The following is a 27,756-nucleotide window of genomic DNA, read 5'->3' as shown; positions in this document are numbered from 1 at the left end:
CTACAGTACACTCGAGCCACTACAACACAAAACACCACCGTCTGTTTACAGTCTCTCTAATAGCTGCGGTTGGACAACACCATTTTACAGGCATTACTTTTTTATTTAAATCCTCTGTTGTTCTTCCGAGCCCGGGACTGTCTGGGATCACAGCACATACAACGGCAGAAACAATATTTTTGTTTGAATTTTGAGGAGAAGTCTCAACACCTGCCTTTGTTAGCAAGTTAGCCTCGCGTGTCCTTATAGAAGCTCCTCATCCGTTATTCTGTGTTTTATTTATTTTTTATTTTATGTATTAATTTATTCAGTCAGACAGCAGTTGTAGCTAAACCTGTGCTAACGGAGCAGCTCTTTGTTCGTGCCTCGGAAAAAAAAAACACACCAGCACCGCCGTGAGTAACGTTACCTCATATTCACTAGAAAAATAAACAACAAAGCTGGTGTTTTATAGAATAGCATTTATTTCTTCTCTTATTCTGACTTGTTCCCTGCAATGTTGTCTGTTTTGTTATATTTTGTTTGTAAATCTTCTGGTTATCATGTTGACTTTGTTAAACAATAGGTTGTTTTTATTTCATCATTCAGTAGCCTATATAAATGCTCAGCTTATCTATGTCTGTTTATTGTGTTGTTTCAGTCTATCAAATATACTGACATAGATATGTTTTGATTTTCTAAAAGCTGAGAATAAATATCTGTAACTGAAGTTCATTTACATGTATCATTTAGCAGAGCAAAGAGGTGTCATTTAGTTAATTGTAAATGTTATATTTCTCTAGGTTTTCTGTCAGATATATACAAATGATGTGATATTTTTTTGCGTCTTGTGTTTTAGCCACTGACTTAATTGTTCATGCTTAGCAATTCGACATGTTCAAGAATAACCTAGGATTTTAGCAGTAAGTCCAGTGAACAATGAAGCCCCTCATTTTCATTTTGATGTGCTTGCGTAGACAATGGAGATTTATACTAATTGAGAAAGCAGTGCACTCCATATACTTTATGGGCAGAATTTGCATTGGCTTTTGTAGGCTCATTACAGACGTGTCATTGTTCTTTGCTGATGTATTTAAACGCTCAGAGTCATTTGCATAGGCAGACCGAGCATCTGGTCCGACCCAATGTGGCCTTTGTCCCGTTCCCGTGCTGACGTAAGGATGTCAATCACCCCCCCCCCAACCTTTGGTACCAGCCGGTGCTGTGCTACATCTGAATTATTTATTAAAACAATCAATGGATTAACATGCGTTAATACAACATTTATACTGTCACTCCATTGTTTTTGCTGTCACATTCATGCCTGGTGCTGAAATGAGAAACTTAGACCTGTCAAATAAAGTGTGCTGAAGTTTGGAAAACTACTTTTGTCAGGTGAATAGAGAGACTTTACAAAATTTGAATGTTTCATTTTAAGCCTGCCCTAGTAATGCATTGACATAGATTATAATGCTTAAATGGCAAAGCCAAAGTAATCCTTAATGATGCATAATTGTGCATTATGTAAAAAAAAAAAAATACATAATGCATTTACACGGACATTCATCTGAATTTTTATCTTGAAATTAACTTAGTATTATATTTGTTTAAATTTAAAGGGTTAGTTCACCCAAAAATGAAAATTCTGTCAGTAATTACTCACCCTCATGTTGTTCCAACCCCGTAAGACCTTCGTTCATCTTCGGAACACGAATTAAGATATTTTTGATGAAATCTGAGAGCTGGATCACTCCTCCATACTAGTCCATAGGCTTCTTCAGGGATTGAATTTGCCGGCCTCGAAAAGTTATTAAAGACATCGTTAAAATAGTCCAAGTGACTATAGTGGCTCAATCTTAAGTTTATCAAGTGACGAGAATACTTTTTGTGCGCAAAACCCCCCAAAATAATGACTTTATTTCAACTATTAATTTCCTTCTCTGTGGGCCTCGAGTAAATTCACTAGTGTAATAGCGTAAGCTACTGTTGTTGTACGTCACACGCATCACACACATGACCAGCGTCGGCCAATAGTGAGCCTACGTGTGACGTAGCTTTACGGAATCACACTACGTTAACTGACTAGAGGCCCAAAGAGAAGGAAATGAATAGTTGAAATAAAGTCGTTATTTTTTGTTTGTTTTTGCGCACAAAAAGTATTCTCGTCGCTTGATAAACTTAAGATTGAGCCACTAGTCACTTGGACTATTTTAACGATGTCTTTAATAACTTTTTGAGGCCGGCAAGTTCAATCCCTGAAGAAGCCTATGGACTAGTATGGAGGAGTGATCCAGCTCTCAGATTTCATCAAAAATATCTTAATTCGTCTTCCGAAGATGAACGAAGGTCTTACGGGGTTGGAACAACATGAGAGTGAGTAAATACTGACAGAATTTTCATTTTTGGGTGAACTATCCCTTTAAATTAGTTTGAAATCAAATCAAACAATAATTGTTGACAACCCCAATCTGAAGTGATCTCTTTGGATCCGTTTTTTTTTTGTGTGTGTGTGTGGTTTGAACACCTTCGGAGTGAATTCAGGTTTGTGCTTTGTTTGATAAACTTTATCTTGGGCATCTTAGTTGGAGAACTTTAATGCAGAGCATATTCTTGCAGTTGAACTTCCTCAATGATGGCAATACAGTTGTGTCGTTTTCTACCCGTCCCTATCAGATGTAAAGTTCCTTGTTTGTATGTCAAAGTTACTGGTAAGAGAGAATATTGTTCCTTCTGTGTTTGTTTTGCCTTGATAAATTACCAGGGACTAATTTCCAGCCGTTTGACTGCTTTCCTTTAAACAAGAGCAAAGGACTTACCATTCGACACTTTGGGCTTTGTATTTTTTGCTGTACTGGTGATTTGAGTATGCTGTTTGTCTTTGTGTACACATCACCTTATGTAACGTGTATTACCGGTACATGTATTCCCTCAAGCATGGTAGCCGCACTGACTCTGCTGTAGTGTAAAATGATCTCAGTCTGTATCACTTCCAGTGTCTTGTGAGACTGCTGGTCTAGGATTCATTTTTAGCTGCTTCTACTTAACCAGTGTGGCATTACTTGCGAAAAACTCTTCCTGGATCAGCAGCACTCTGTTTGCAGCAGATCAGATATCTGTGAAACTGTCTGATGTTTCTAAGCCTGAATCGATTCCTGAGCCAAGTCATCATTCTCTATTAAAGATTGCAACCTGCAGTTTAACTTTTTATTTTATTTTGCTTTGATCTTCTCTCAAATTTGACTTGCTGTCATTATGATTAATTTTCTGTTTACTAAGCCTACATGCTAGGGAATAGATCTTGCGAGACAATTTTAGGGAGGCATCAGAATGCAGCGTTGAAGTAAATTCCTCTTAAAGGGATAGTTCACCCAAATATGAAAATTCTGTCATCATTTACTCACCCTCATGTTGTTCCAAACCTGTATGAGTTTCTTTCTTCTGACACAAAATAATATATTTTAAAGAATGTTGGTAACCAGACAGTTGACGGTATAGCCATTGACTTCCATATTTTTTTCCCCCTATAGTCAGTGGCTACCGTCAACTGTCTTGATTACCAACATTCTTTAAAAATATCTTCTTTTGTGTTCAACAGAAGAAAGAAACTCATACAGGTTTGGAACAACATGAGAGAGTTGATTTTTGGGTGAACTGTCTGTCCCTTTAAAATGTCAGTAGTCAGCGAATCTGTAACTTCCACTTGCTTGTCACCGTTTTTTTCAGTAATGAGAAACTCATCCAGTGTTGTGTGGGTTTCACAAATCTTTGAAGGTGTTAAAACCCATGTGAAATTATGCGAGATGTCACCCACTTTTTGATTGATCCCTACTTTATACTTTCCAGTGATATACATTTGTTTGAAGAATGAGCTCGGTGCTTTTTTGTTAACCGTGCCAAACCTCCGCATTTAAATAGCACCCCCAGAGACCTTCAACCTGCTGATTGTCCATTTATTTCATTGGAATTGAGTTGTTGGCCCAAGTGCACAGTATAGCATCATCTGGATCTATCTACACCACTGCAATGTGTGTCATCAGATTAATTATTTCTCACAAACATGTAAAGCAGGGGTTCTCAAAGTTTTGATAGGTGAGGGCCAATTTAGGAACCCAACATTGAACTGAGGGCCGCCAAAGTGGCGGGGGAGAAAACGAAGAAAAAAAAACTGAAAAGAAAATCCCATTTGAAATTATTTTAATGACCAGGTTGCATCTCTACAGTTTACATTAGTTGCAATAAACACATTTTAATTCATAACTGAGGCTAAACCTGGCAAAACTTGTGAATTTTGGGGGGGAGAGAAAGAAACTTTTAAAATAGAAGCTTACCAAACAAGTCATCATCATCATTCATTTCTATCATTGCTTGTCAGTCGCGTTTCCATTATTGCAGATTTGCAAATTATTATCTATCTTTTTTAACCCATAACTGAAAAACGAAAAATGAACGGTTGTTGTCTTTTTAAAACGCAAAGTTGAAAAAAATTTTAATTTGAACTGGCTTCACCAACTGCTGCGCAAAAAAAGTAAATATCGACAGACTTTTTCAGATTTTTGTTTAAATGACTTTTTGCCCCTTTATTAAACATTTTAAATATTCACAAATTAATATGGAAAACATGTCGATTTTACTGGTTTTCTAAGGCCAAATTAGAACCTGGAATTTATATTTTTCCCGCAGTGATGAATGAGAAGAGCCATATAGCCTGTACGTGTCTGATCTAGCCTGATTTTGAGTTATAGGCTAATGATAATAAATGCGTCTGAAAAAACAGCGAGGCATTTTAATTGTTTATTAATAAACTATTGTTTTCTAAGTGTCGGCTAAAAACATATCTCCATCTCCGCTGTTAAGCAGATGCGCTTTTAGAGAGAAATGCACCTTTCATACGGATTACATAATCAGGTATTTGCTTTCGATTCGAGTTTGTTTGTTTAAAAGTGCACATTTTAAGCTTTAGCCTACATAGGCTATATTTTGTTTCAGTTCTCGCGCTCCAGTTCACGGAGATCATGAAAGCGCGTAGTAGCCTATAGGCTACTGATTCTTTTATTTTATTTTACAAAAGCACGTTTTCTTGTTATGAGTTTACACAAATAAAAGTAGTTGCGAATAATGCATTATTATTTTCTGTATGACCAGAAATGATAGACTAGTTTAAGTTGTTTCCACTGTTGATAGGAAAATGCAAGTGTTCGCGACTTCGCGCCCGCGAACATTTTGAAAGGTAATGGAAACGCGGCTATTAATAAGCTTGACATTGTTAAGATTATTGTTAAGTCACATTGAATATTGATTACTTGGTCAACATACCCTTTTAAATTGCAATGGGATTTGTGGTGCTGGTTTCGGTTGGCCACGATTCCTATTCCTGTGTAGACAACCACTGTTCCTGGTGGCCTTGTGAGTGCGGTCAAGTGCGATCGGTCGGTCGGACCATGTAATTACCGCTTATGCCTATGGATGCCGCTAAACACCACTAAACGGAGATATTCATTTTTTTCAAAGCAATAGTTTTAACAGTTTTACAGATGTTATCGCGGGGATTCGCGGGCCGCCAGAAATGTTTCGGCGGGCCGCCATTGGCCCGCGGGCCGCACTTTGAGAACCTATGATGTAAAGGTATACATTACTGTTCAAAAGTTTGGCTCTGTAAAAAAAAAAAAGAAAAAGATATTAAACTTTTTTTCAACAAGGATTTATTAAATGGATCAAAAGTGACAGTAAAGACACTTACAATGCAACAAAATATTTATATTTAATGAACATTTCACCCATTATATTCCTTAGTCAGGACTGTCTTTTGGCCACTTTGTTGAGTCAAAGTTTTAAGGATGACGTATATTGTGGAAACTAGGTCAGACAGTGGGCACCTCAGAGGAAAAGGAAGCAGGAAGAACTCTCTCTCTTTCTCACATGCATGGCTGTGCTGACAGGCTACTTCAACCCATTGAGTTTGTTTGTGCAGCACCTGAAAACTGAGGAAATGTATTCATTGTATTTTAAATGGCTAGGTTAGAGTTCTCTTTACATTTTTTTTCAGTAAACTAAACTCTTTCTGGTGTTATGTTTAATTCCCTTTTCTGCAAAAGTGTCAGTAAAGACTTTTCAATTGTTACTAAATCTAAATGCTGTTCTTTTGAACTGTCTATTCATGAAATAATTCTAAAAACATTTACCACGGATTCCATATGGCAGCACAACTGTTTTCAACAGATTTAAAAAAAAATGTTTCTTGAGAACGAAATAAGATATTATTAGAATGATTATTGAAGGATCATGTGACACTGTAGAGTAATTTCTGCAGAAAATTCAGCTTTGCCATCACAAAGTTATTTTAAATTGTATTTATAGGCTATGTTACAGTTTTTGCTGTATTTTTGACCAAATAAATGCAGCATTGGTGACCATAAGATACTTTTTTTTTTTTTTTTACACATTAAAAAAATCTTACCAACCTCAGCTTTTCAATAGTAGTCAAGGGGACAGAGATTCAGAGAGGTAACTTGTTTGTCTTTACACCTGTTCAGACTGTGTGTATCTTGATAGGTAGTATGATCTCTGCTCTTGTGTATCTGTTGAACACCGTTTAAATTCCGGTACCTGACGTACCAAATAAAACCTGATTCTTTCTGATAATATGTCCTGCTGACTCTTGCTTTCAGTGCGTTTTTTTTTTTTTGCTCTGAGCAGCTTAATTCTGAGTGGTGTGTGAAAGACGAGACTGGTCATGTGACCTGAAGGACACACCAACCCCCATCACAGGCCTCTGTTCCCCTCAAACTTCCTTTGGGGAGAGCCAGGGCTGATCACTGTGGGCTGTAAATGAGTTATTGTCATGGAGACTGAGAGGTCAGCCTCTGCCAGTCAAAGCTGAAACCGACAGGACGATGAGCTCTGGCATGCATCTGGTGCTTGCGTCACTGACAGGATCCTTTTGAACTGCCCTAAAGTATATCTAAAAACCAGCTGACTGGCGTTTAAATTAGTGTTGGCATATGGACTGCTCTGAAGAATGACTTGTTTCCTGTTTACACAGCCATATCTAAAGAGCATCCCCCACTTTAGTGGATCATTTGACGGTTTCTGGGAAGAGTTGATTGTGCTCTCCGTAAGTGGTTCTTTAGATGTGTCCCGTATTTGTAAGGTTAGCCTTTGCACACATCACCTCAAAAGACTCAATACCATGTGTTTCTCTGTGGTTTCATGTACATATGTGTTTGTGTCTGCATGGTTAGTTCATTGTCACAGTCCAGTCTGTTTGTTTCTCTCTGGTTTCAGTGCTCATGTCATTGAATAATTAAATAGCTCTTGAAATTGAAGCTCAGCCACTCCCATCTACCTCCATCTGTCTGTTCTGTACTCGTTTAAGAAAGCTAGCCGTTTCGCCATGTCACATTCCGCTTGAGTGTTGTTCGTAACCGTTTCTTGTTCCTACTTCCTAGATGATTATCTTTAGTTTTATATTGCTTCCTCTCCCTATCTCTTTCTCTGTGTTTTTATATTACAAGTTCAAAGTGTGCAAAGTTGCTATTCAGATTCCAGTGAAAGTTACTACTCTTATGTTATAGACTTTCTACTTTTTAGACGGGTAGATTGCATGCCGTAGAAAAAAAAAATTATATTCACTTTAAAACGAACAATTTCATTGTTAATGTTTCATTGAAATCTGATTTTGCGCAGTTAAACATACTCAGTTAAATGACAATGCATTAACATTGTCAACTAACTAGAAAACTTTAGTGAGTGAAATGAGCACCTGCTTATTAACTAGGCCTATATGCATTCATTAATAAGGATGTGCAAAACTGCATATTTGGTAGTTGTTCACACAGTGTTTTTGCTTTCCATTGTGCTGCTTTTCCTTTGTTTTTCTATGTCAACATGTGGACATGTTTGGCCGTTGCACTCTGGTCTTGCGTTCTGCACGTGACACGTCGTTCTAAAAACCTAAAAATGACTTTGCTATTTTTCATTCCACTACTCTGTGTCTTGTGTTTTTAAATGCAAAAACACGTTCTGTGTGAACGGCCCTTTTGTGTTGAAAAAATGCAAGACGTGAGCAGTAGAATGGGGAAAAACATATCATCAATTTTTTAAAAATGTAAACGTATTACTTTAAGTAACCACGTTTTTAGAAAGCCATGTTGTGTGAGACAATACAAAAGAGATACAAGTGCAGTGGTCAAAGACATCCATCTAGTCTAGTGCATATCTACAAAGGAAAAACAATGGATAAGTGCAATCATAAAAGTGAAAGTCACACAGGTTTGGAGCCACATAAGTGTGAGAAAATTAGTTTTTTTTGTTTTGTTTTTTTGAGTGAACTATCCCTTTAAAGAAACAATTAGGCTGGTTTTGAGTCCAACTGACCCAAATTTGATGTCTTTGAGGCATTTACATGATAAGATATGTTCTTGTTTTCAAAAGCTAGATCACTAGATTTTTTCTCTGAAACTGAAGGTCAGAAGGGAGTCATCAGAGTCAGAGAGTCATTATGTTGCATCTTTTAATAATAATTTGTTTGTATTGTTTGTTTCTCAATTGCCTCGATTGTTTCTCAATTTCACTTTTTGGAGTAACGGTCACTCTCCATATGAATTTGTCACACGTTTCAGATGTTAAATATATAAATGATGTCTGTTGATAAGTTACCTTTGGTCAGCACATGAGATGCCTGATAGCCATCTTTTGGAACAATTTAGTACCAAAGGACACTCGGTTTTGCCTCACTTCCAAAGCCTGCATAGTATGTCCACATGTTCCTGTGTGGGCACGGGAGGGTGGGGCAATGCAGAGGCCTCTTCCTTTGTGGTGTAATCGGTACCAGATGGAGAGGTGTGTGTGTGCGTGTGTTAATGCACGCCCCTCCTTTTCCTCACCCCACATATTAAATCGAAATGCACATTCAAAGAAATCTTCAAGATCTGGCTGGTGAATCTGTGGTCGTATTCTCAGTGACAGACCTAATTGGGTCACCTGACCCACTCTCAATCTTATACTCTCAATTTGTTTGTTGGTAAGCTTGAAGCTGAGTGCGTGTTTTCTTCTGATGCTCTATTAAGCAAACACAGACTGAGCTGAGACTTTATAAACTGGGTTTAAGACAGCTTCCATGCACTCTTTGTTCCTTAAAGAAAGCTTTAAGCCAATTAGACTGCTAGCTCTGTGCTGGGTGAATGGCCGTGGTGAGGTAGTGTGTGTGTGTGAGATCCAAACGGTACTCTGGAGATTAACCAGCCTTGTGGAGCGTGTGTTAGAATATGGTTAGGTAATTCACCTATTAAGAAACACTTGATTGTTGATTGGCTATTTCACTACTTGATCACCACTTTCTCAGACATCAGGGTTTGATTGTTTAGAATAGCCATAGACAATCTTTCCCATGAAGATAATAAAGTTTAGTCTGCTGTTTTCATCTTTCATTTCTCTCTCTTTCTCAACATCCTCTTCATCGTGCCAAAACAACACTTGTTCAGAAGTAGCATAATGGTTTGATATTTTGTTTTCACTTTTCAGTCACAATTCTTTAATTTGCAGAAAACCCAACATGATTCGTTGTTCAGCGGTGCATAACCTACAAAAGGAGCACATAAAAAAAGTCGCCCACTTGCATTTCCAAAGTGTGTATAGGGTCAGCAGTCCCTTGCCCTAGAAAAAGCTCTGTTTTAGATGTTTTACATCAGCATGTAGGAAACGTTTGATGTTTCTCTTGCTGCTTCAAAGGCCTGTTGTTCCTAGCTGAAGTTTTTCTCAAGCTTTGATTTTTGTTTTTCACCAAGTCTCAGGTGACTTAAGGCCACTCTTTGCCGATGCATACATCTCTGTCTGGTATTTAAAGGGACAGTTTCAAGTTCAACCTAAAACTAAAACTCTGTCATTTACTCATCCTCACTTCCCCTCGTTCCAAAACTTTATGACTTTTCATCTGTGGAACTTTTAAAAAATATATATTTTGACAAATGTCTCACTGTTATTTTGTCAATGATAACCAAAACTGTTTGGTTACCAACAGTTTTCAAAATGTTGTTTTTTGTCTTTTGCAGAAGAAAGAAAGCCATACAGGATTGGAATGACATGAGGGTGAGTAAATTATGACAGAAATTAATTTTGTGGGTTATGGTGTTTCTTGTGCATGCATGCAGGCTCCTGGATATCTGATTCGTCTCACTATATCTCTTTTTCATCATCTGCTCTTTCATCTTTAGCTCAAATTCATCATTGTGTTGATGCTGTGCATCTGTCTTGGTCAACAGTGTTGTATTGATTCAAATAGTGGTCAGTGTAGAGTGGTGGAAAGGTGTAAGTTCTGGTGTTCCTGCCCAGGTGGAGGTCACCTGCTTCCTTTCTGCAGTTTTACTGTGATCAAATGTGCATCCAGTTTCTCATTAATGGTGGAATATTTTTGTAATGTGTTCATAAGGATCCTTTAGTCAGTCTGTTGTTACTTGTAAAGTGATTAATGGATTTTGTGACTTGTTCAGTGTGTTGGTGTGTTTTACAGAGACATTTGCACTCTTCTGAAGCCTACATACCTGCTGTTCCAGAAGTTATGTTGCCTCCTTAGCAACCTTTTTTTTAGCCAAAATTGTAAGGCATCATAACATCTATTGCAGAAAAGAGAATCCCAGAATGCACTGCAACAAGCTCAGTGAAAACATTAGTATGTGTCTTCTTTCAGATGCATCCTCCTCCATTTTTACATACTGTACATTATAATTTTGTGATGCCTAAATTCTCTTGTAGCATTTAAAAAATGATTTGAGTTTATTTATTTGTATTTACTCAAAACAATAGTTTCATTTTATTTATAATTTTATTTTTCAGAGCAGTTTGAGAGATTTGTTAAATATTGAGGCCAAACACTTTCCTGAGCTTTAAAAAAAAGCTTGTAATGTCACACAGACTGGAAGTTTCCTTTGACACGGTTGTGTGCAAATTCAGACAGCTTTAATTCGTCTGTGGTCGGCCATGCGTATGGGTGTTCAGCGGGTGTGTATCACTCGTCTGCTCTCTCTGCTGTGAAGCAGCTGCACACCCAACATGCTCCACTTCAAACTCCCATCACCACATGTGGCCCTTGTGTATCCCACAGACCAGATGCCCATGCTGGATGCAGATGTGTACCTCCCCTCAAGTTCCTAACTTCTCATTTCAACTTCCTTCTCTACTCTTGGATCTATTTTAGACCACAGATGCAACTGATACTTCTCCCTAATTTCTCGGTGGGAACGGTTTAAGCTTCCACATCCTACCCACTCATGAAAGGAGTTTTCCTCGCCATTAGGCTATAATTCATACCACCCCTGACAGCAAAGTGACTCTAGATTAGAACCTAAGATCGTGATTCAGTCTTAAAATTCTCATTTTCTCATTCTCATTCACCCCCCAAGAGCTCTCAAAAGGGAGACTCCAACAGAAAGGTGGTTTCTTTCCTTTGAATCTGAGTTTTTGGTGTTTTTTTTGCACGTGGGAAATTCCATTTCTCTCTCTTTTGAATGTTTATAAGTGACTTATTGATTTCTAAGCTTTTGATACAGACTGAGTCTGGTTTTATTTGCTCTTTTTAATGCAGTAAAATCAGCTGTGGACTCTAATGAGCTTTTTCAATTTTGTGTATTGTGTGTGTTTGTATGTGTCTGAATGCATGCAGGTTGTTTCTTAAGGTATTGTCATAAGTTGTATGGGAGTTGTCTGAGCACATAAGTGGATTCAGGCTGTGTACCTGAACCCACACACACACACACACACAGATCTCTAAAGTCTGACAAGTTTTGCAGACAATAGCATATCACTGTTCCAAAATGCATGTAAAATTTGTAGAGGAATGGACACAGCTCATAATGTGTGTACAGTTCAAACTATTTGGTATTATGTTCTGGGATCAGGGGGTCATATCATATTCCGCAAGGTCTGAAGCCATGTTCTGTGTAAAAGATAAAGGAAGGGTTATGTTCACAGATGTACCCTGGGTTTTATATTCAGACAGTCACCATGAAGTCAAAATCGTTAATTCTTATTTTTAATGGAATATTATTTTTTATCCTCCAGCAACCTGTCACTTACGTGAGATCGCAGCAGTTAGCAAACGACAATGATCCAATCAATACCTGATGGAAAGTTCAATCCCACCCTACATTTTTTTCTCATTCGAGAAGCTTTGATGTGTCACAATAGGGAGGAAAAGACAGTTGCAATTTCCAGTTCATGCTGTCTTTAAACGGCATGGCTAGCGTACATGCTGTAGGACAATTTGAGTCATAGGCCCTGTCCCAAATGGCACCCTAAACATTTGCGGTCTTCCGCTTTGACTGTCGGGAAGAAGTCTGCTGCGGACATCCCTTCAGTGCGGGCTCGGGAAAAGTGTGCATCGAGCCTGTTTACAATGTCTACCATTGTAACAGATGTTTGTATCTACCAATGTCTTTATACAGTGTGTGAATATATACATACATATGTATGTATATGTTTGTGTATATATGGGCCTATAAATTAGGGCTGCACGAAATATAATTTTAGCATCGATATCGCGATAGTCACATCGCAGGATGTGCGATGTCAAGTAATGCTCTTGATTCACCGATTAATAACAAAGTTTAACCATCGTAGAGTGAAAGTTTATTATTTAAAAGTGTTTTAGGTCTTGTCAGTTTAAACATTCAAGCAATTTTAAGCTGTTTGAGCTCAAGAAGATGCGAAAGAACTCCATTCAAACTCGCTCGTAAAGTTGTGGAAATGAAGCCAAGCTGCCGTGGTTACTGGGGCTTAAGCCCAACCTGAGCTGTAGTAATGAATCTCTGTGCATACTGAAGATTTGTTATGAACTGGCTACTCTCTCTTCTCACCAGCACCGAAACAAAGGATGAACTATATTCAGTATTTTTTTTATTTTTGAAAGCTGTGGGCGGAGAGCTGTTGACATATCAGCTCTGAAACAGTCCTAGTTCTAAGGGTGATTTCGTTTTTTGATCAGGAGTTTGCGCGTCTCATTCCCAGTCGCAGTTCTGTTCAGGCTTAACGCTAACCCGGTCTGTCTCACTCCTCATGGAGTCGGGTTATTTTTCAGGTCATTATACAGAGAGGCCGTGCGAGACAAATCTGGACAAAAACAGCAGGGGTGTGTGTGAAACAGGGTGTGCATCTGTCCTGTACTGTATTTTGGGACAGATGCTGACTGTATAATAGCTCTCTGAACTAATAACTAGTGTGTGTGTGTCTGTCTGTCTGTCTCTCTATTGTTATTTAGTGTGTAAGGTAAAACTGTAACCATGTGACCCTTTATGTAACCGTTTCACTTGGGTTTCATGAAATAGAAACCCTTTTGCGCAGTGAGATGAGGAGATGTGCAGATATCGAAACTGTTTTTATTTGACTGATTTTGTGAGGTGGTTTTGTGTGTGAAACCAAAAGAGATGGAGGAAAGAAATATCTGAAAAATCTGCATGCATGAGTGAAACATAAATCTGATGACCTTATAAAAGAACATATTTTTTCTCTTATTGTCCCTTCTTGTTTCCTTTCGTTTTCTCTCTCCCACTTTGCATTACTACAAATTACTTCAGTGGTTTTAGAATGATCTGTTGTGTAAAATTGCAACAAAGAGATCATCAAGTGTGTTTTGCTGTGTAAATATAGTTAGCTGGTTTGTCCTCTTAATTTTTCTGGATTTTCAGGCGTAAGACTAACTGACATACAAATGAACAGTTAATACAGGTTCATACTCTCTTTAGGATGGTTGGCTTGCGGTTAATGTTGTGTAATGCTCTTGTCTGATGTGTAATTTGGGAAGTCTTTACCTTTCTTTTCCTTTGCACTCTCTTGCTTTCTCACTTTCAAATCTCTCTCACTGTCTCTCTGTTTTAGACTATAAGGGTTGTGCGTAAACGGTGTGATTTCTAAGAACAGGAAGAACTGCTGTTGTTATACTTCATGGTACAATAGTGTGACAAATGGTCTCTGCCTTTGGTGTAAGGGATGTGAGTAGTGTTGCCACAACACCTCTTTCTTTTCCTCTGTAAGCAGCATTGACTTCCTGTTCTGTGGAACTTGTAAGAGTTACAGTACTTTAGATTATTAGTCAACCTTCTTTTCTCACTCCATCCATTCTGGTTTTTCTAAATACTTTTCTTAGATGATATGCATACTCCGAATAAAGTTATTCATTGTGCACATTAAAGCACTTTTACTCAAGTGATAGCTATAGGGCTAATCAAACCCTGTCATGCTAGCATGTTCCAAATTTCCTTGATGACCTCACTTCCGTTGTGTTAAACGGTTCAGGAATGATATGCCATGTGGCCCGCTCCAGTGGTAAGTCACTTTGTACTGCTTTTGTGTAGTGGACGCAAGGTCTAGAGACAAACTACTTTTAACTTGAGCGCCATATTTTAAGAAAACTCTTCCTAAAAATGATGCTAGATGCGAGCATAAGAACAACAATGGAAAAGCAACACACTGAAATTTTGTCACTGCTTAATTGTTCTAAAGGTCATTTTTCCCTGTTAAAAGATAAGTTAACAGCTCGGGCTAACACTTGTTAGCTATTCATGTGCTCTGTATGTCATTTAGACCACATGCTTTGATGGTGTTATCAGGATTGTGTATACAGGGCAGGTGTTGATTTTGTATCAGTGTGAGGAATTTATTAGTGCAGTGGCCCATTAACGCTCATAGTCCTTGTTAAAGTATTATACAGGGACTGTATGACCACATTCTCCACTACACCCTTAAAGCAAGAGGTCCAGCAGTAACACACACAGTTTAAGCCCATAGCAACAGTCTGGTATGTGGGACAGGGATTGCTGTGCGAGGAAGGAGGGAGGTGTGAAAAAGAAGACTCTCTGGATGGAGGGACTGAAGAGGGTGAGAATCCCCAGAGTTGCTGGCGTTGCTGTTTAGGGACAAAGAATGATATATGGATATATAGAGACACAGCTCCCATATATACAAATGGACATGGAAAAACATCAAAATCGAAGTCTTGTAATTAATTTCACGTTCCTGGTTATATTTAGAATTTTTCTTTAATGCATGTTATAAAAAAACATCGACATTGAACCTTTGTATACACGGCCCTGGTCCCATTGCTTCATGTTTTTCCAAAGAAAATATTGTTTGTTTTGTAATCTTTAATTAAAATGTAATAACTTTTTCTTTCTCTGAGATAGCTTTCAGTTTCTTCTGACTTCACTTAAGGCCCATTCACACCAAGAACGATAACTATAAAGATAATTGTATTACCATCCACACCAACGGACGATATCGTTGTTTATTATAAGTGTGCGCAGCAGTTTTGTCGCTGCTTTATATGCTCGAGCTCTTTATTAAAGGAGGATGGATTCTGATTGGCTATCAATGTTTTTATCTATCAGCTGAAAAAAAAAAAAAAAAAAAAACGTTCCGAAAGTGATTCCAATGAAATAATTTCTGTATGCTGTTATCGTTTTAGTTGTGGTGTGGATTCTTTTATATTTAGATTGATTTTTAGAACTATATTTGTATCGTCCTTTGTGTGAACAGCCATTTAGGCTGTGCAGGCTAATAGATAATGTTAATCCATAGCCAAATAGCTATTTAGGTATTATTTTAACAAACCTGCGTTTATTCTGTCTCCATTGTAGTATAATACTGATCAGATAGGACCTCCTTCAGGAACAAAGGCATAGGCTGTAAGAATTTTCAGGGACAATGCTCTCAAATCACGGTTTAGTGTGAGGGTCAATTTGGCCAGGTTTCCTACATGAATTACAGACTGAGGTGAACTTTGGAAAAACTGAGGAAAAAATTTGCTAGGCGTTAAGCTCCATTGGATTGTGTCTGAGAGTTTGTCTGCATTTAGCTGATCACCATCTTTTCTGTTTGTCCTTTAGATCTTGTTAGCAAATCTCATGTCTAAGAGTACATACCATACTGTAAGTCAGCTTACAATGAGCAAGAGTGAGGTTAAGACTGCAGAATATGGGCCACCAAACATCACTTAAGTGGTGCCTGGTGCAATTTTACAATTCCTTCCTGTGGTTTACTAACCTAAATATGCCAGCTAAAGGCACTCACCAAAAATAGCCACTTAACTGTTTTCTTACTGGTTTCTTTCTCTGTTTTGTACAGTTGTAGTGATGAGGATGATGATGGTGATGAAGAGGAGACAGAGCTGAGAGCTGAGTGTGTGTGGTGGTGTTGCGTTCACATTGGGAGCGGAAAGAACCCCCTCCCCCACACACACTGCATCCATGTTCTCCCCTGACCAGGAAAACATCTCCACGTCGTCAACCAAAGTGCCAGTCAAATACGGAGAACTCATTGTGCTCGGGTAAGGCCTTCTGACCTTTGACTCTGGATCAGGAGGCATCTGTCATGCCAGAGTTAATAGTTTGTAATGTTTCTAATGCTCAGTGACAACTATGCATGTGCATGCTTGTTTTTCTTGTGTTTCTGAAAAAAGTCAGCTGCCATGAGGTTTTTGGTGGTTGGTGTTGTTGTTAGTAACGTCATTGTGGGCAAAATGTGAGGGTGATGCATGTTTAAGGGAACAATGGAGCCCTCAGTTTGAAAACAATGTGGTTTTCAATGTGGTGTTGGGGTGTCATAATGCACTTCATTGACTTTCATTTGCAGAACAGCATGCGATACACTGCGCTATACCATCACATGACTGACTGGTGTCTAAAAGAGCATTTGTGTATTAACTTCTTTAATTAGATGTTTTCAGAGGTCATGGGTTGGATTAGATTCTCATCCTGAAGCGCATGGAGGACTCAACTCCATTATTGTGTTGAGTTATGGCTGATCTAAGTGTTGTGTTACTGCTAAACTATGGTTTTAGCTACCTTGTTTGTAGGTCTGGACGACTAATCGGAATAAAAAAAGAAATCATGAAATGGCTTAGTGTGATTTAATTAAATAAATATATGCGCTGCTTGTTTCATAGTGAAGCACGACTCTGTTCTTACACAGAAGCTTATTATCAGCAGTAATGCTGCTCCACACAAAGTCCATCTCTGCATCTGCTCTGAGTTTGGGTCACTTTAGCCGCGTTTCCACCGCAGGAACTTTACCCAGGAACTAGGAACTTTGGCCTGGTACTCGGTGTGTTTACACCGCAGGAACCAGGGTCTAAATGAAGTTCCGGGTAGATATTTCCCCCTCCGAAAGTCCCTGCTCGCGAGGTAGTACTTTTTCAAAGTTCAGGAACTTTCGCGGGTGGGGCTTGTGCGCTGAACATGCTGATTGGTTGTGTTCACGCCGCATTATGATTGGATAACTCCGCGCAGCATTTTATTTTAACCGGAATTTTTAGAATCTATTGCAGTTCGTGGCTTCATGCAGTAATGAAGTTCCATGCAGTAAGAGTTGTCTGTCTGCAAATATGGAATTTAATAAAAATAAAAAAGGCAGCTGGACCGACGACGAGATTCAGGCTTTATTAAGCGTATTTGCGGAAGAGAAATTTTCTGCGCGTTCGTCCCAGCCTTCTCACGGTCAATGTCCGCAATAGCTGATAACATACGCTGTCTAATTTTAGATCTAACGTTAGCATTACGAGCTTTCTGAACACGCTTTAGTATCAGTGCTCGTCTCTTTTCTGCCGTTTTGTTAATTACCTGGTTAGTAAACCAATACATCTCAAACAACTGCAGCACAGTGTGAATCTCTTCCATATTTATTATAAATGTGGCGCTCAAAACTGATTACTGTCCTTTACAGTCTACTGTCCGTCACAAGCAAGCAATGAGCAGTCGCGCGCAGTTTACCCGGTACTTTAGACCGCGATGTAAACGCAGAAAGCTACCGGTCTGGGGCAAAAAAAGTTCCTGGGAAAAAAGTTCCTGGGACAAATTGTTCCGGGCAATTGCGGTGGAAACGCGGCTAATAATGTGCATTTGGGAACGCAACGTGCGGCAAACATCTTGTTTAACCCTACTTCTGTGGATGTTTTGTTCGGTTTTTCATCTTGGTAGAGACAGCTATGAATTCTGTTGAATGTTTTGGGAATGATATTTGTGATATGTAAGTTTGGTTACTGAGCTTCTAGCTCTGACAAAGCTCTCTTGAGCTTACAACCTGCATCTGACCACACACTGTTCCATGAGTCAGTGTCCTGATGAGGCGGCTCATTTCCTCCACCACCTTGTTTTCCCATGGCTTTTTACTCTCTCCTCCCAGCAACAGCTGACACTGAAAGACTTCCTTCATCTTCACCACTCCGGGGGGGTTTCCCTCCCTCTATCTGTCTTTCCCGGAGTGTTTTCTGAAGGAATGCGGTATAAGTCACAGCTGTGGAAATACCCAGCCCGGTTCTTGTGTGTGTACATGCATCATGTTTTCAATCCATGAAATTCCTGGTTCTTGCTGACTCACTGTTCTTCAACTTTGTTTCTTTCCCCATGCATCAGTTCTTTAGATCATCACAGAAAAAGTCTCTGTCGGAAGGGTGTGTTTTTTTTAGACTTACTCAAGTTGAAGATGTCACCTGGTGGATGTCTTCACTTTTCTGATCTCCATATAAGAAAGAATGTAGTTTTATGAGGGAAGGCTCGGGAGAAATGAGCACAATCGGTCATAAATTGTCATAAAAAAACAAGCTTGTTTATAGAGTACATTGGGATAATGTGGGCTTTGCCAAAATATCTTGAGAATGCACTCAACAACGTCAGTGCATGCTTTCAAGGAGTTCATGTTAAAACAATCAAAGACTTAATGAAGTCCTTAAGACTTAATCATCACATTGCAAACATTGTGTGTCTGTGTGCTGTTTCTGGAGCACACTTGGGCAGTGAGTAAGTGGGTGGTGGAGGTCTGAGAGGAAACCTCCACAGAGGAAATCACAATGCACAGCAAGTGCAGTGTTCATAATACTTTATATACATGGGCTTCACACTTTAGTACTGAATCTTGATAATATCAGATCCATTTGCTACATCCATTGGTTCCTTTAGTAATGGCAACAGAAGTGTCAGCATTACACCATAAGATAGTAAATGATAATGTGGAAATGTCTCTGAAGGATCATGTGACACTGAAGACTGGAGTAATGATGCTGAAAATTCAGCTTTGCCATCACAGGAATAAAATACATTTGAAAATATATTAAAATAATGTCATTTACATAGTAAAAACATTAATATTGTTAAATATTAACATAACTTTTATCAGCCTTGTAACCTAGAAACTGTTGCCATGGGGGTTGGTAAGTTCAGTATGTCACCACAGCTAAATATATAATTTAATGAAGAGTGGATCTTGAACTTTGTGACTCTGGAATGGTTTTTGTTAGGAATTTCTGGGATTAGCTTTTAGTTCCAGATAACAACCTAAATGGTTGTTTGCTTTTCCGTAGAAAAGCATTAGATTGAATATCTACCGTAGAGCTTTTGTTTGTTTCTGCTTTTGTGAGTGCTTGTCTCTGTTTTGTTCACCACCTGTTGCCTGTGGCTGAATTGATGGTGGAGTAAATATTGTGTGCAGGTTTTTTCAGTTGAATTTCTCACTCCCTCTCTTTCTGCAGGTATAATGGCTCTCTACCCAACGGGGACCGCGGCAGAAGGAAGAGCAGATTTGCTCTTTTCAAAAGACCCAAATCCAACGGCGTCAAACCCAGCACTGTACACGTAGCCTGCACCCCACAGGCGGCCAAGGTACACACAAACACACACAAACACCCAAACACACACACACACACACCCCCCCTACAAGAGAATCAGCAGTTACAGTGTCATTTTGGTTCTGGTTAAGTTTGGAATTAAAACACTAGGTGGGTTTGAGCTGTAATGGAACAGGGTGTGTCCACTTACACATCTGGATACTGTTGAGCTCATGAATGACCCCTCTGTGGCTCCCTCACAAACACACACATTTACACATACTCACAAACAGCTCTCAGCCTGTTTCCACAGTCTGCTAGACTCTATCAGGCTTGCCCAATGAACTTTTGCTGGCTGAATAAATTTTTTTTCCCAGATCTGCAAACCGTGTTTTGTTTGTGTGTATAAACATATATATATATATATAATATATATATATATATATATATATATATATATATATATATATATATATATATATATATATACACATTGATAAATGATTATTTATATATAATATAATTATATTAAAAATAAAAATATATTTTTAATAATACAATATTGTAATATCTATATCATATCTCTCTCTCTCTCTCTCTCTCTCTCTCTCTCTCTCTCTCTCTCTCTCTCTCTCTCTCTCTCTCTCTCTCTCTCTCTCTCTCTCTATCTCTCTCTATCTCTCTCTATCTCTCTCTATCTCTCTCTATCTCTCTCTATCTCTCTCTATCTCTCTCTATCTCTCTATCTCTCTATCTCTCTATCTCTCTATCTAATATTAGTATTTTTTAAAAATGTATAAATTGTTATAAATAATGTATTTTTATGGCCTAAAGCATTTTCTTTATTATTTATTTGTTTATGGCAGTGGGTTTATTTAGTTAATTTTTTTTGTGTCATTTTTTAGTGGTTAAGTGCTGATTTTTTTGGGCACTTATCTCTTCCTGTTTCCATTAGGCCATAAGTAACAAGGATCAGCACAGTATTTCCTACACGTTGTCCCGAGTACAGACGGTGGTGGTGGAGTACACTCAAGACAGCAATACAGACATGTTTCAGGTACAGACTCACTGTTGACTGATCTCCGCTGTCCTTTTGGACTTCGTCTTGGACTGTGTACAAAAATGTCAATTAATCTCACTGCTCAAAATGTCAACCTGATTTAATGCTGTTACTATCATCTGCTTTGATTGTGTATCTCCTACAGTGTTTCTGTAATTGTGTACAGTAATGCAAGCTTACAAATTTGTCTGCAGTGTCTGATGTTTAATCTCTCTCTGCATCTCAGATTGGCCGCTCTACTGAGAGTCCAATTGATTTTGTGGTGACCGACACAGTTCCCGGAAGTCAGAGTAACTCTGACACTCAGTCAGTTCAGAGCACCATATCTCGCTTCGCATGCCGGATCATGTGTCAGCGAACGCCTCCTTATACCGCCCGCATCTATGCCGCCGGATTCGACTCCTCCAAGAACATCTTCCTTGGGGTGAGAGAGCGAGAAAATGTGACTTGAGCTTATATAAAGAGGACAGGGCATGAGAAACTGGCACTACTTTTGAGCAGCGTTAACATCTGAAGACCCAATATATCTAAATCTCTAATGAAAACAGATTTGGAATCAGAATAGATTTAAATGGACTGGTAGCCTCTTTCTGAAATCAGTTATCAACCTCATGAATGGATTTGAATATTGTATTATCTACCTAACATAGAACTTTTAAATCACAGAAATGTTAAAATCACTGAGGTGTTCATTGAATCAAAAATTTGTATCATAATGTTTTTTAAGTGCTTGTTAACACAAGACTAAAAATTCTGTCATCTACTCATGTCGTTCCAAACTTTTTTTCTTCTGTGGAACATAGAAGATATTTTGAGGAATATCTCAGTAGTTCTTTTCTTTGTGTCCATACAATGAAAGTCAATGGTCTCCAGTGTTTGGTCCAATGGTTCCCAATGTTGGAATGGAACGTCGTGTAAAAAATGACAGAAATTTCCGTTTCAGGTGAACTCCTTTTAATAATTTAAATAAAATTCAAAAAAAAAAAATCCTACAGGAGAAAGCAGCAAAGTGGAAGACATCGGAAGGACAGATGGATGGTCTGACTACTAACGGTGTGTTAGTAATGCATCCTCGTCACGGTTTCACAGAGGACTCCAAACCAGGCGTGTGGAGAGAAATTTCGGTGTGCGGAAACGTGTTCACACTGAGAGAGACTCGTTCGGCTCAGCAGCGAGGGAAAATGGTCAGTGCTCCTATTTTTCCAGTAAATTAGTGTGTTTTAAAAAAAAGTCTCACCACAAGTTACCGTAGGTTAAATGGTTTAGCATAATTCCTACCAGCTGACACATTTCTACCGCCACAAGGTATACAGTACCATCATGCTCCCCAGCCCTATTGGAGACATACTCTGTTTCAAATCATAAGACCATAAATATCAGCCTGTGTTTATGAAGCAGCATTTGTGGAAGCTGTAATGCGATGTCATATGGGATTCGGAAATTTAAGCTTTGTTAAACAATCATATGGTTCCTTGCTAGACGGGACGTTGGAGCGCTCTGGTGCCATTGACCGGTTGCTCTGGGACGCTGTTGCCACAGTAATGGCCCAGGCGAGACGGTTTTGCCCTGTTCGGTGTAACACAAAGCTGTAAGATGATCTGAAGTTGATTTGTTAAGTGCGTCAAACCGGAGGCCCAATGAGAACTACCGCTTTCAACACTTTCCTCCCATGCTCATGACAAGTTATTATCTTTAGTTGTTATCTGGACAAATATAGGCCTGTAAAGACTCCTAGATATGCATGGGGCCCATGATGTGTTTGGCCACATTGAGGATCGCAAATCAAACTGCTTATGTATTCTTGGTGCACAACTCAAACACTCTCTCTGATTCGCTTGCACTCACAGTCGAGAGTCTCAGAGGCGCCCCATTAATCTGGGTTGTCATGGGCAGAACAAACACGCTCCTGATTGCTGTTCATGTCCTGCTCTTGAGGAGTCCTGCTGATGGCTCAATGCTGGCTAAACATGGATCTAATGCTCTCTCAGTGCTGGGCAAACACTGCTCAACTGTGCTGCTGTGGAGAGACGTTCGGCTTTACTGGCTCAGAACAGATCAGGTTCAAGCCCAACTGCTCAGACTCTGGCCTGATGCTGGTGAAAACAGTCAAGTAGTTCAGAAGTTAGGACATTTATCACTTTTAGTGCTGAGCACATGCAGGATTTGATATTTTTTGTGTGCCTCCAGTGTGCACCACTAGTTATAATTTGACCATTAAATACATACAATTCTCAAGCAGATTCTAGTGGTGTTTTTTTTTTTTTTTGCTAAGCCGTGAAGGTCAAGTATGGTAACACCCATACTCAGAATTGGTCCTCTGCATTTAACCCATCCAAGTTATGCCGAGTTCACACTGCACGATTTTCAAAGTAGTCGTGTCACTGTTCTTTTCACACTGCGTGACTATCTGGGGTAGCATTCAGTTGCTGCTGTGTTAACACAGTTTCGCACTGCATGATTTTACAAAAGAAAGAATCGCCAACAACTTCTGTCTGGTCCGCAAACTACGTTTCACAACCAAACAAACGCGAGAAGTAATTAGGAAATAACGCAAGATCACGCTAAAAAAAATTGTTAGTAAAAATTATAGCCTGAAAGAAGATTGCGATCCAATTTGTCTGCGTTGATTTGCAGCGAAAAGGAGAAAAAGAAAAACAGCTTATGCAGGAGGAAATTGTTGGAGACGAGAGCAAGGATTGTGTGTTCTGCAAAGAGAGTTGGGGGTAAATAATTTTGCAATGTGCTGCTGTTGGTCAAGCAAATGTTTGTGCTTTGTTTCTGTTTGATATAATTGTAAATATACTGATATTCTGGTCTATAACTCCTCCCCGAACATCCCGCTGCTCTGTACCTTGGTCTCTCATTGGCTGTAGGTCATCGCCGATGTAGTTTTCAGTCAGAACACTTTTCACATAGTAGGATTTTAAATCGCCCATAGGTCCAGATATTTAGCATGCCAAATATCTCACTGGCGTCTTTGAGAATTCACACTCTGTGATTGTCTCTCACGTGAACGAGCACCGATTTGCCTATGATTTCAGGCATTTGTCGGCGATCTCCCAAAAAATTGTTCAGTAAACTCTGCATTAGTGCACAAAAATTGTATTACATTTATTTTAGTAAATTTGAGTTGTAGATTGACTTTCTGTACTAAGCAATAATAATGTACACTACTGTGCAAAAGTTACATTACCATTAAGATGTTTTTAAAGAAATTAATAGTTTTATTGAGCAAGGGTGGGTTAAATTTATATATATATATATATATATATATATATATATATATATATATATATATATATATATATATATATATATATAACGCAACTAACTCAAATCAATGCAGCCTTGGTGAAAGACAAAAGACATAAGACTTAAAAACATAAAACAACCTACCCCAAGCTTTTTAAACATTTAATTAATTATTATTAAAAATGTATAAAATAATATATATATATATATATATATTTAAATGTTTAAAAATATATATTTTATTTTGTATCAATTATTACAATTATAATTAATGTATTATTGTTTCATGTTTTTTTATTCCTCTATACCTATCATTTCTAGTATTTCCTCATTTATATACATTAGTATTAGGAAAAATAATACTGTATGCAGAACATGTGAAATGTGACTTTAATTGTTGAGAGCAACATATTATATACACACACACACATACATGCGCACTTGCTCGAATACAAAACTGTCGTATTTGCACTTGCACTCTGTGTCCTTCACACAACACAGCTCAGACATAGACACTGCACAGTTCACACACATGGTGTCCATACAGCTGTGCAAGTGTGTGTGTGTGAGGTGTGGCTAATGCAGTATAGCGAAGGACAAACTAAAGGCTGATCAAGGATGGCTCTGAAATATGTCGCAACCATGAATTGTGACTCCAGGATGAATGTGTGGATCATAGGGTGTGTATTTTGCACATTTATGTCTGTGACATCACACTGACAGACGTCTTAATCAGTAAATGGTTAGATTTTTTTTTTTTTTTGCTGCTTATCAAGAACAAATCATTACTGTATGGATAGTGGTGGGGCTTTACTGCCCCCTGCAGGCAAACTTTGCACCACTGCATCTGCTGATAAGATCTGCCTTTGATTTGTTTTGTTAAAGGCAGAAATATGGGCTCTATTTATAACTCAATCTTCTTTTCTTTTGGTATCTTTTTTTTCTGTAGGTGGACAATGAGACTCAAGAGTTGGTGGATGGCTCTTTGATCGATCTCTGTGGAGCGACTCTCTTGTGGCGTACTGCTGAAGGGCTTTCCCGCACCCCCACCGTCAAACACCTGGAGGCGCTCCGGCAAGAGCTGAATGCTGCTCGTCCCCAGTGTCCCGTGGGTTTCAACACTCTCGCCTTCCCTAGCATGCGGAGGAAGGACATCGTGGACGAGAAGCAGCCCTGGGTCTACCTAAACTGCGGCCACGTTCACGGCTACCACAACTGGGGCAACCGAGATGCAGAGCGTGAAGGAAGGGAGGGCCGGGAGCGGGAATGTCCCATGTGTCGCGCTCGCGGGCCATACGTGCCGCTGTGGCTGGGCTGCGAGGCGGGGTTTTATCTAGATGCAGCCCCTCCCACTCATGGATTCAGCCCGTGCGGCCACGTGTGCTCAGAAAAAACAGCTGCATTTTGGAGTCAAATCCCTCTTCCTCACGGAACGCACACCTTCCATGCCGCATGTCCTTTCTGCGCCCAGCAGCTCAACGGTGAGCAGGGATACATCAGACTGATCTTCCAGGGGCCCGTGGACTAAACACACCTGCCTATGACCTTTTGCCCCAGTAACCCCATTTGACAAACATTAGTCAGGCGTTTCTTTCTGTTGTTTCTATAATTTGATTTTATAAAGATGACATTTTCTGCGCTCTCAGACTGTTTTCTTCCCTCCCTTTCTGGTTTGTAAGTGACCTTTATAATGCTTTTTTTGAATACAGAGAAAAACAAATATATATTTTCAAATAAAATAATAAAAGCAAAAAAAAAAGAAAGAAAAAAAGAAAGAATAGACCTCTTCAGAACAGCAGAGCACATGCACACCCACGTTTGAGCAATCTGATTGGGTGGCTCTGCTTGTCATTTGAAGTAGTGAGCGTGGCCATTACAGATGGTGGCATGTACAGTGTTTATTTGCTAACAGTAATACTCAGCATTAGAGAGGCAATACACCATCCATATGTTTATGATGAGTACTCAGTTCATTCAATAATTCACATCATTTCACAAAGCAACTACATATAGATTACAGATAACCATTTTCCATATATGTCTAACTTAAATACTTAAAGTTTTTTTTATTTATACACTATCAATGTTTATCAAAGATAAAAATGTATAGGTGTGTTTTTGGGGAGTTATGTTCTATGTAGCTGTTTTTTGTTTTCTCTTCCTCTGTCTTTATTGTAAGTCTCTTCCACTTGTTGCATTCTATAATGTTCAGATTTTCCCTCATTTGTTCTCATTTAAATAGGATACATATGCTTATGTAAGTGAAATCTTCTCTGCAATACTGAACCAACAAGGTCATGCTCAGAGAAACGTTCTTGCTGAACTCCAGAAAGCTCTAGAGGCCTAAAAATGTTCACCTCCCTTCAAGCACAGGCCAAAACCACATCCCCTGTCAGCGGCTCTGCACGTCAGCGAGTGTTTGCTGAAATGTGTTGTTCATAAGAGTGTCCGTAAGGTCCCTGTTTTCTGTTTGAGCCTTTTCTGTTTAGATGAGTTTAGTCCCACCCTTGTTTATTTTGTGGACATTGGGAAATAATTTCCATCCTTTGTGCAAAAAGCAGCACTCTTTTTTTTCTTCTTCTTTTTTTATGTTTCTTATTTGCTTTTCTACTCTGGTCATACTGAGATGTGATTTGTTGTGTTACCCAACAGCTACTGGGAACTTTATTAAAGCAGAAATTGTCATTTGTTCCTTGTTTAGTTTAAAATGTATATTAAAAATGTTATTTCTAAAATGAATGACAGTCCCCCCCCCCCCATGAGCAAGGAACTAAAGAAACACAATTTTTTGTTCTATGGAAGAAAGTATAGATTTGGGATGATAGCGTTTATTTTTTCTTCTATTCTTTTGACAAATTTTAGGTCCCCTCAAAGAATGAACCTCTATGTGTATGTATATGTGTGTCTGACTGAGTACGCTAATATATTTGAATTTGTGTAATGATGTTTTTGACTTTGATTTCATGTAGTACATGCTGTCGTATGTACGGTGCAAATGTTAAATGTGCTGTACTGTGTTACTTGTAACAATCTGGAGAGCATTCGTTGAGTCTGAAAGGTTGAGAATCCCAGGACTGTGTGAAGTGGATTCTCTGCCAGAGAAGTTCAGGCTCGACTTCCAGAAATTGTTCAGTTCCTGCTGTTCTGAACAGCACCCAGACACAGCATACTGGTGCAGTTTTCACCTCAGGGAGTTTCCTCCATCTTTACCACCAGGGCATGTGTTCATGAAGTATTTCAGATCCAGACAGCTGATCTTGGGTTCTGTTGCGTGTGGGGAGATCCAGACCACACTCTGCTAAAAGTGCTACGAGCGACTATGAAGCTTGATCCCGCCACAGACATATTAGCTCTTCTCCTGTGCTTAGCCGACCCCCCCATTTGAGGATGCTTCATTAGCAAAGTAATTCTCCATCATCTCCTCATGTGTGAGTGTTTTTCTAAGTATTAAACAAACACAGATTTGTTAGACACATTTGACTTTTTAAAGGGCATCGCTCGTTTGTCTCTGTAGAGACGGCGTGTAAAGGGCTTTTTTCCTTTTCATTTTTTTGTTTATTTGTTTGAGTTCTTTGACGTCACTTTGTTCTAACTGGTCTGCTTGATCTTAGTGTGTGTGTGTGTGTGTGTGTGTGTGTGTGAGAGAGTGTGTGTGTCCCCTATGTTCTGAAAAATCTGAATGCATAAAGGCAAGTGCTGAGAATGTTTCTGATCTACCATTTTGTACCAACTTTAAACAAATAAAATCTTAAAAAGCATGTTCAGTATGTCTGGGTGTTAAGTTTTTCTCTCATGGTCACATGAGGCCAAGATGGTCTTATACCTGTTCATTATACCCTATAATATACAAGTTCCATGATATATATATATATGTATATATATATTT

At 38.9% G+C, this 27,756-nt stretch overlaps 1 protein-coding gene across 2 annotated transcripts; it reads left to right on the top strand.

The window, feature by feature from the left end:
- peli1b (pellino E3 ubiquitin protein ligase 1b) lies at nucleotides 1-27,628 on the top strand. Of its 2 annotated transcripts, XM_056264318.1 has the most exons (8): nucleotides 1-395; nucleotides 10,026-10,066; nucleotides 16,100-16,288; nucleotides 19,484-19,613; nucleotides 20,514-20,615; nucleotides 20,845-21,042; nucleotides 21,614-21,802; nucleotides 24,820-27,628. In XM_056264318.1, exons 3-8 carry the CDS (start codon nucleotides 16,209-16,211, stop codon nucleotides 25,396-25,398), a joined length of 1,278 nt encoding a protein of 425 aa, XP_056120293.1. In that variant the 5' UTR covers nucleotides 1-395; nucleotides 10,026-10,066; nucleotides 16,100-16,208; the 3' UTR covers nucleotides 25,399-27,628. The 2 variants fall into 2 exon arrangements, with proteins under 2 accessions (XP_056120293.1, XP_056120292.1); XM_056264317.1 differs by lacking the exon at nucleotides 10,026-10,066 and having other exon boundaries at nucleotides 1-399.
- The last annotated feature ends 128 nt before the right edge of the window (nucleotides 27,629-27,756 follow it).

Source organism: Rhinichthys klamathensis, unplaced genomic scaffold, assembly GCF_029890125.1.
Source record: "Rhinichthys klamathensis goyatoka isolate OS25496 unplaced genomic scaffold, OSU_Roscu_1.1 h1tg000220l_1, whole genome shotgun sequence".
NCBI classification, from domain to species: Eukaryota; Metazoa; Chordata; class Actinopteri; order Cypriniformes; family Leuciscidae; genus Rhinichthys; species Rhinichthys klamathensis.
This window is presented reverse-complemented; position numbering and strand designations above follow the sequence as displayed.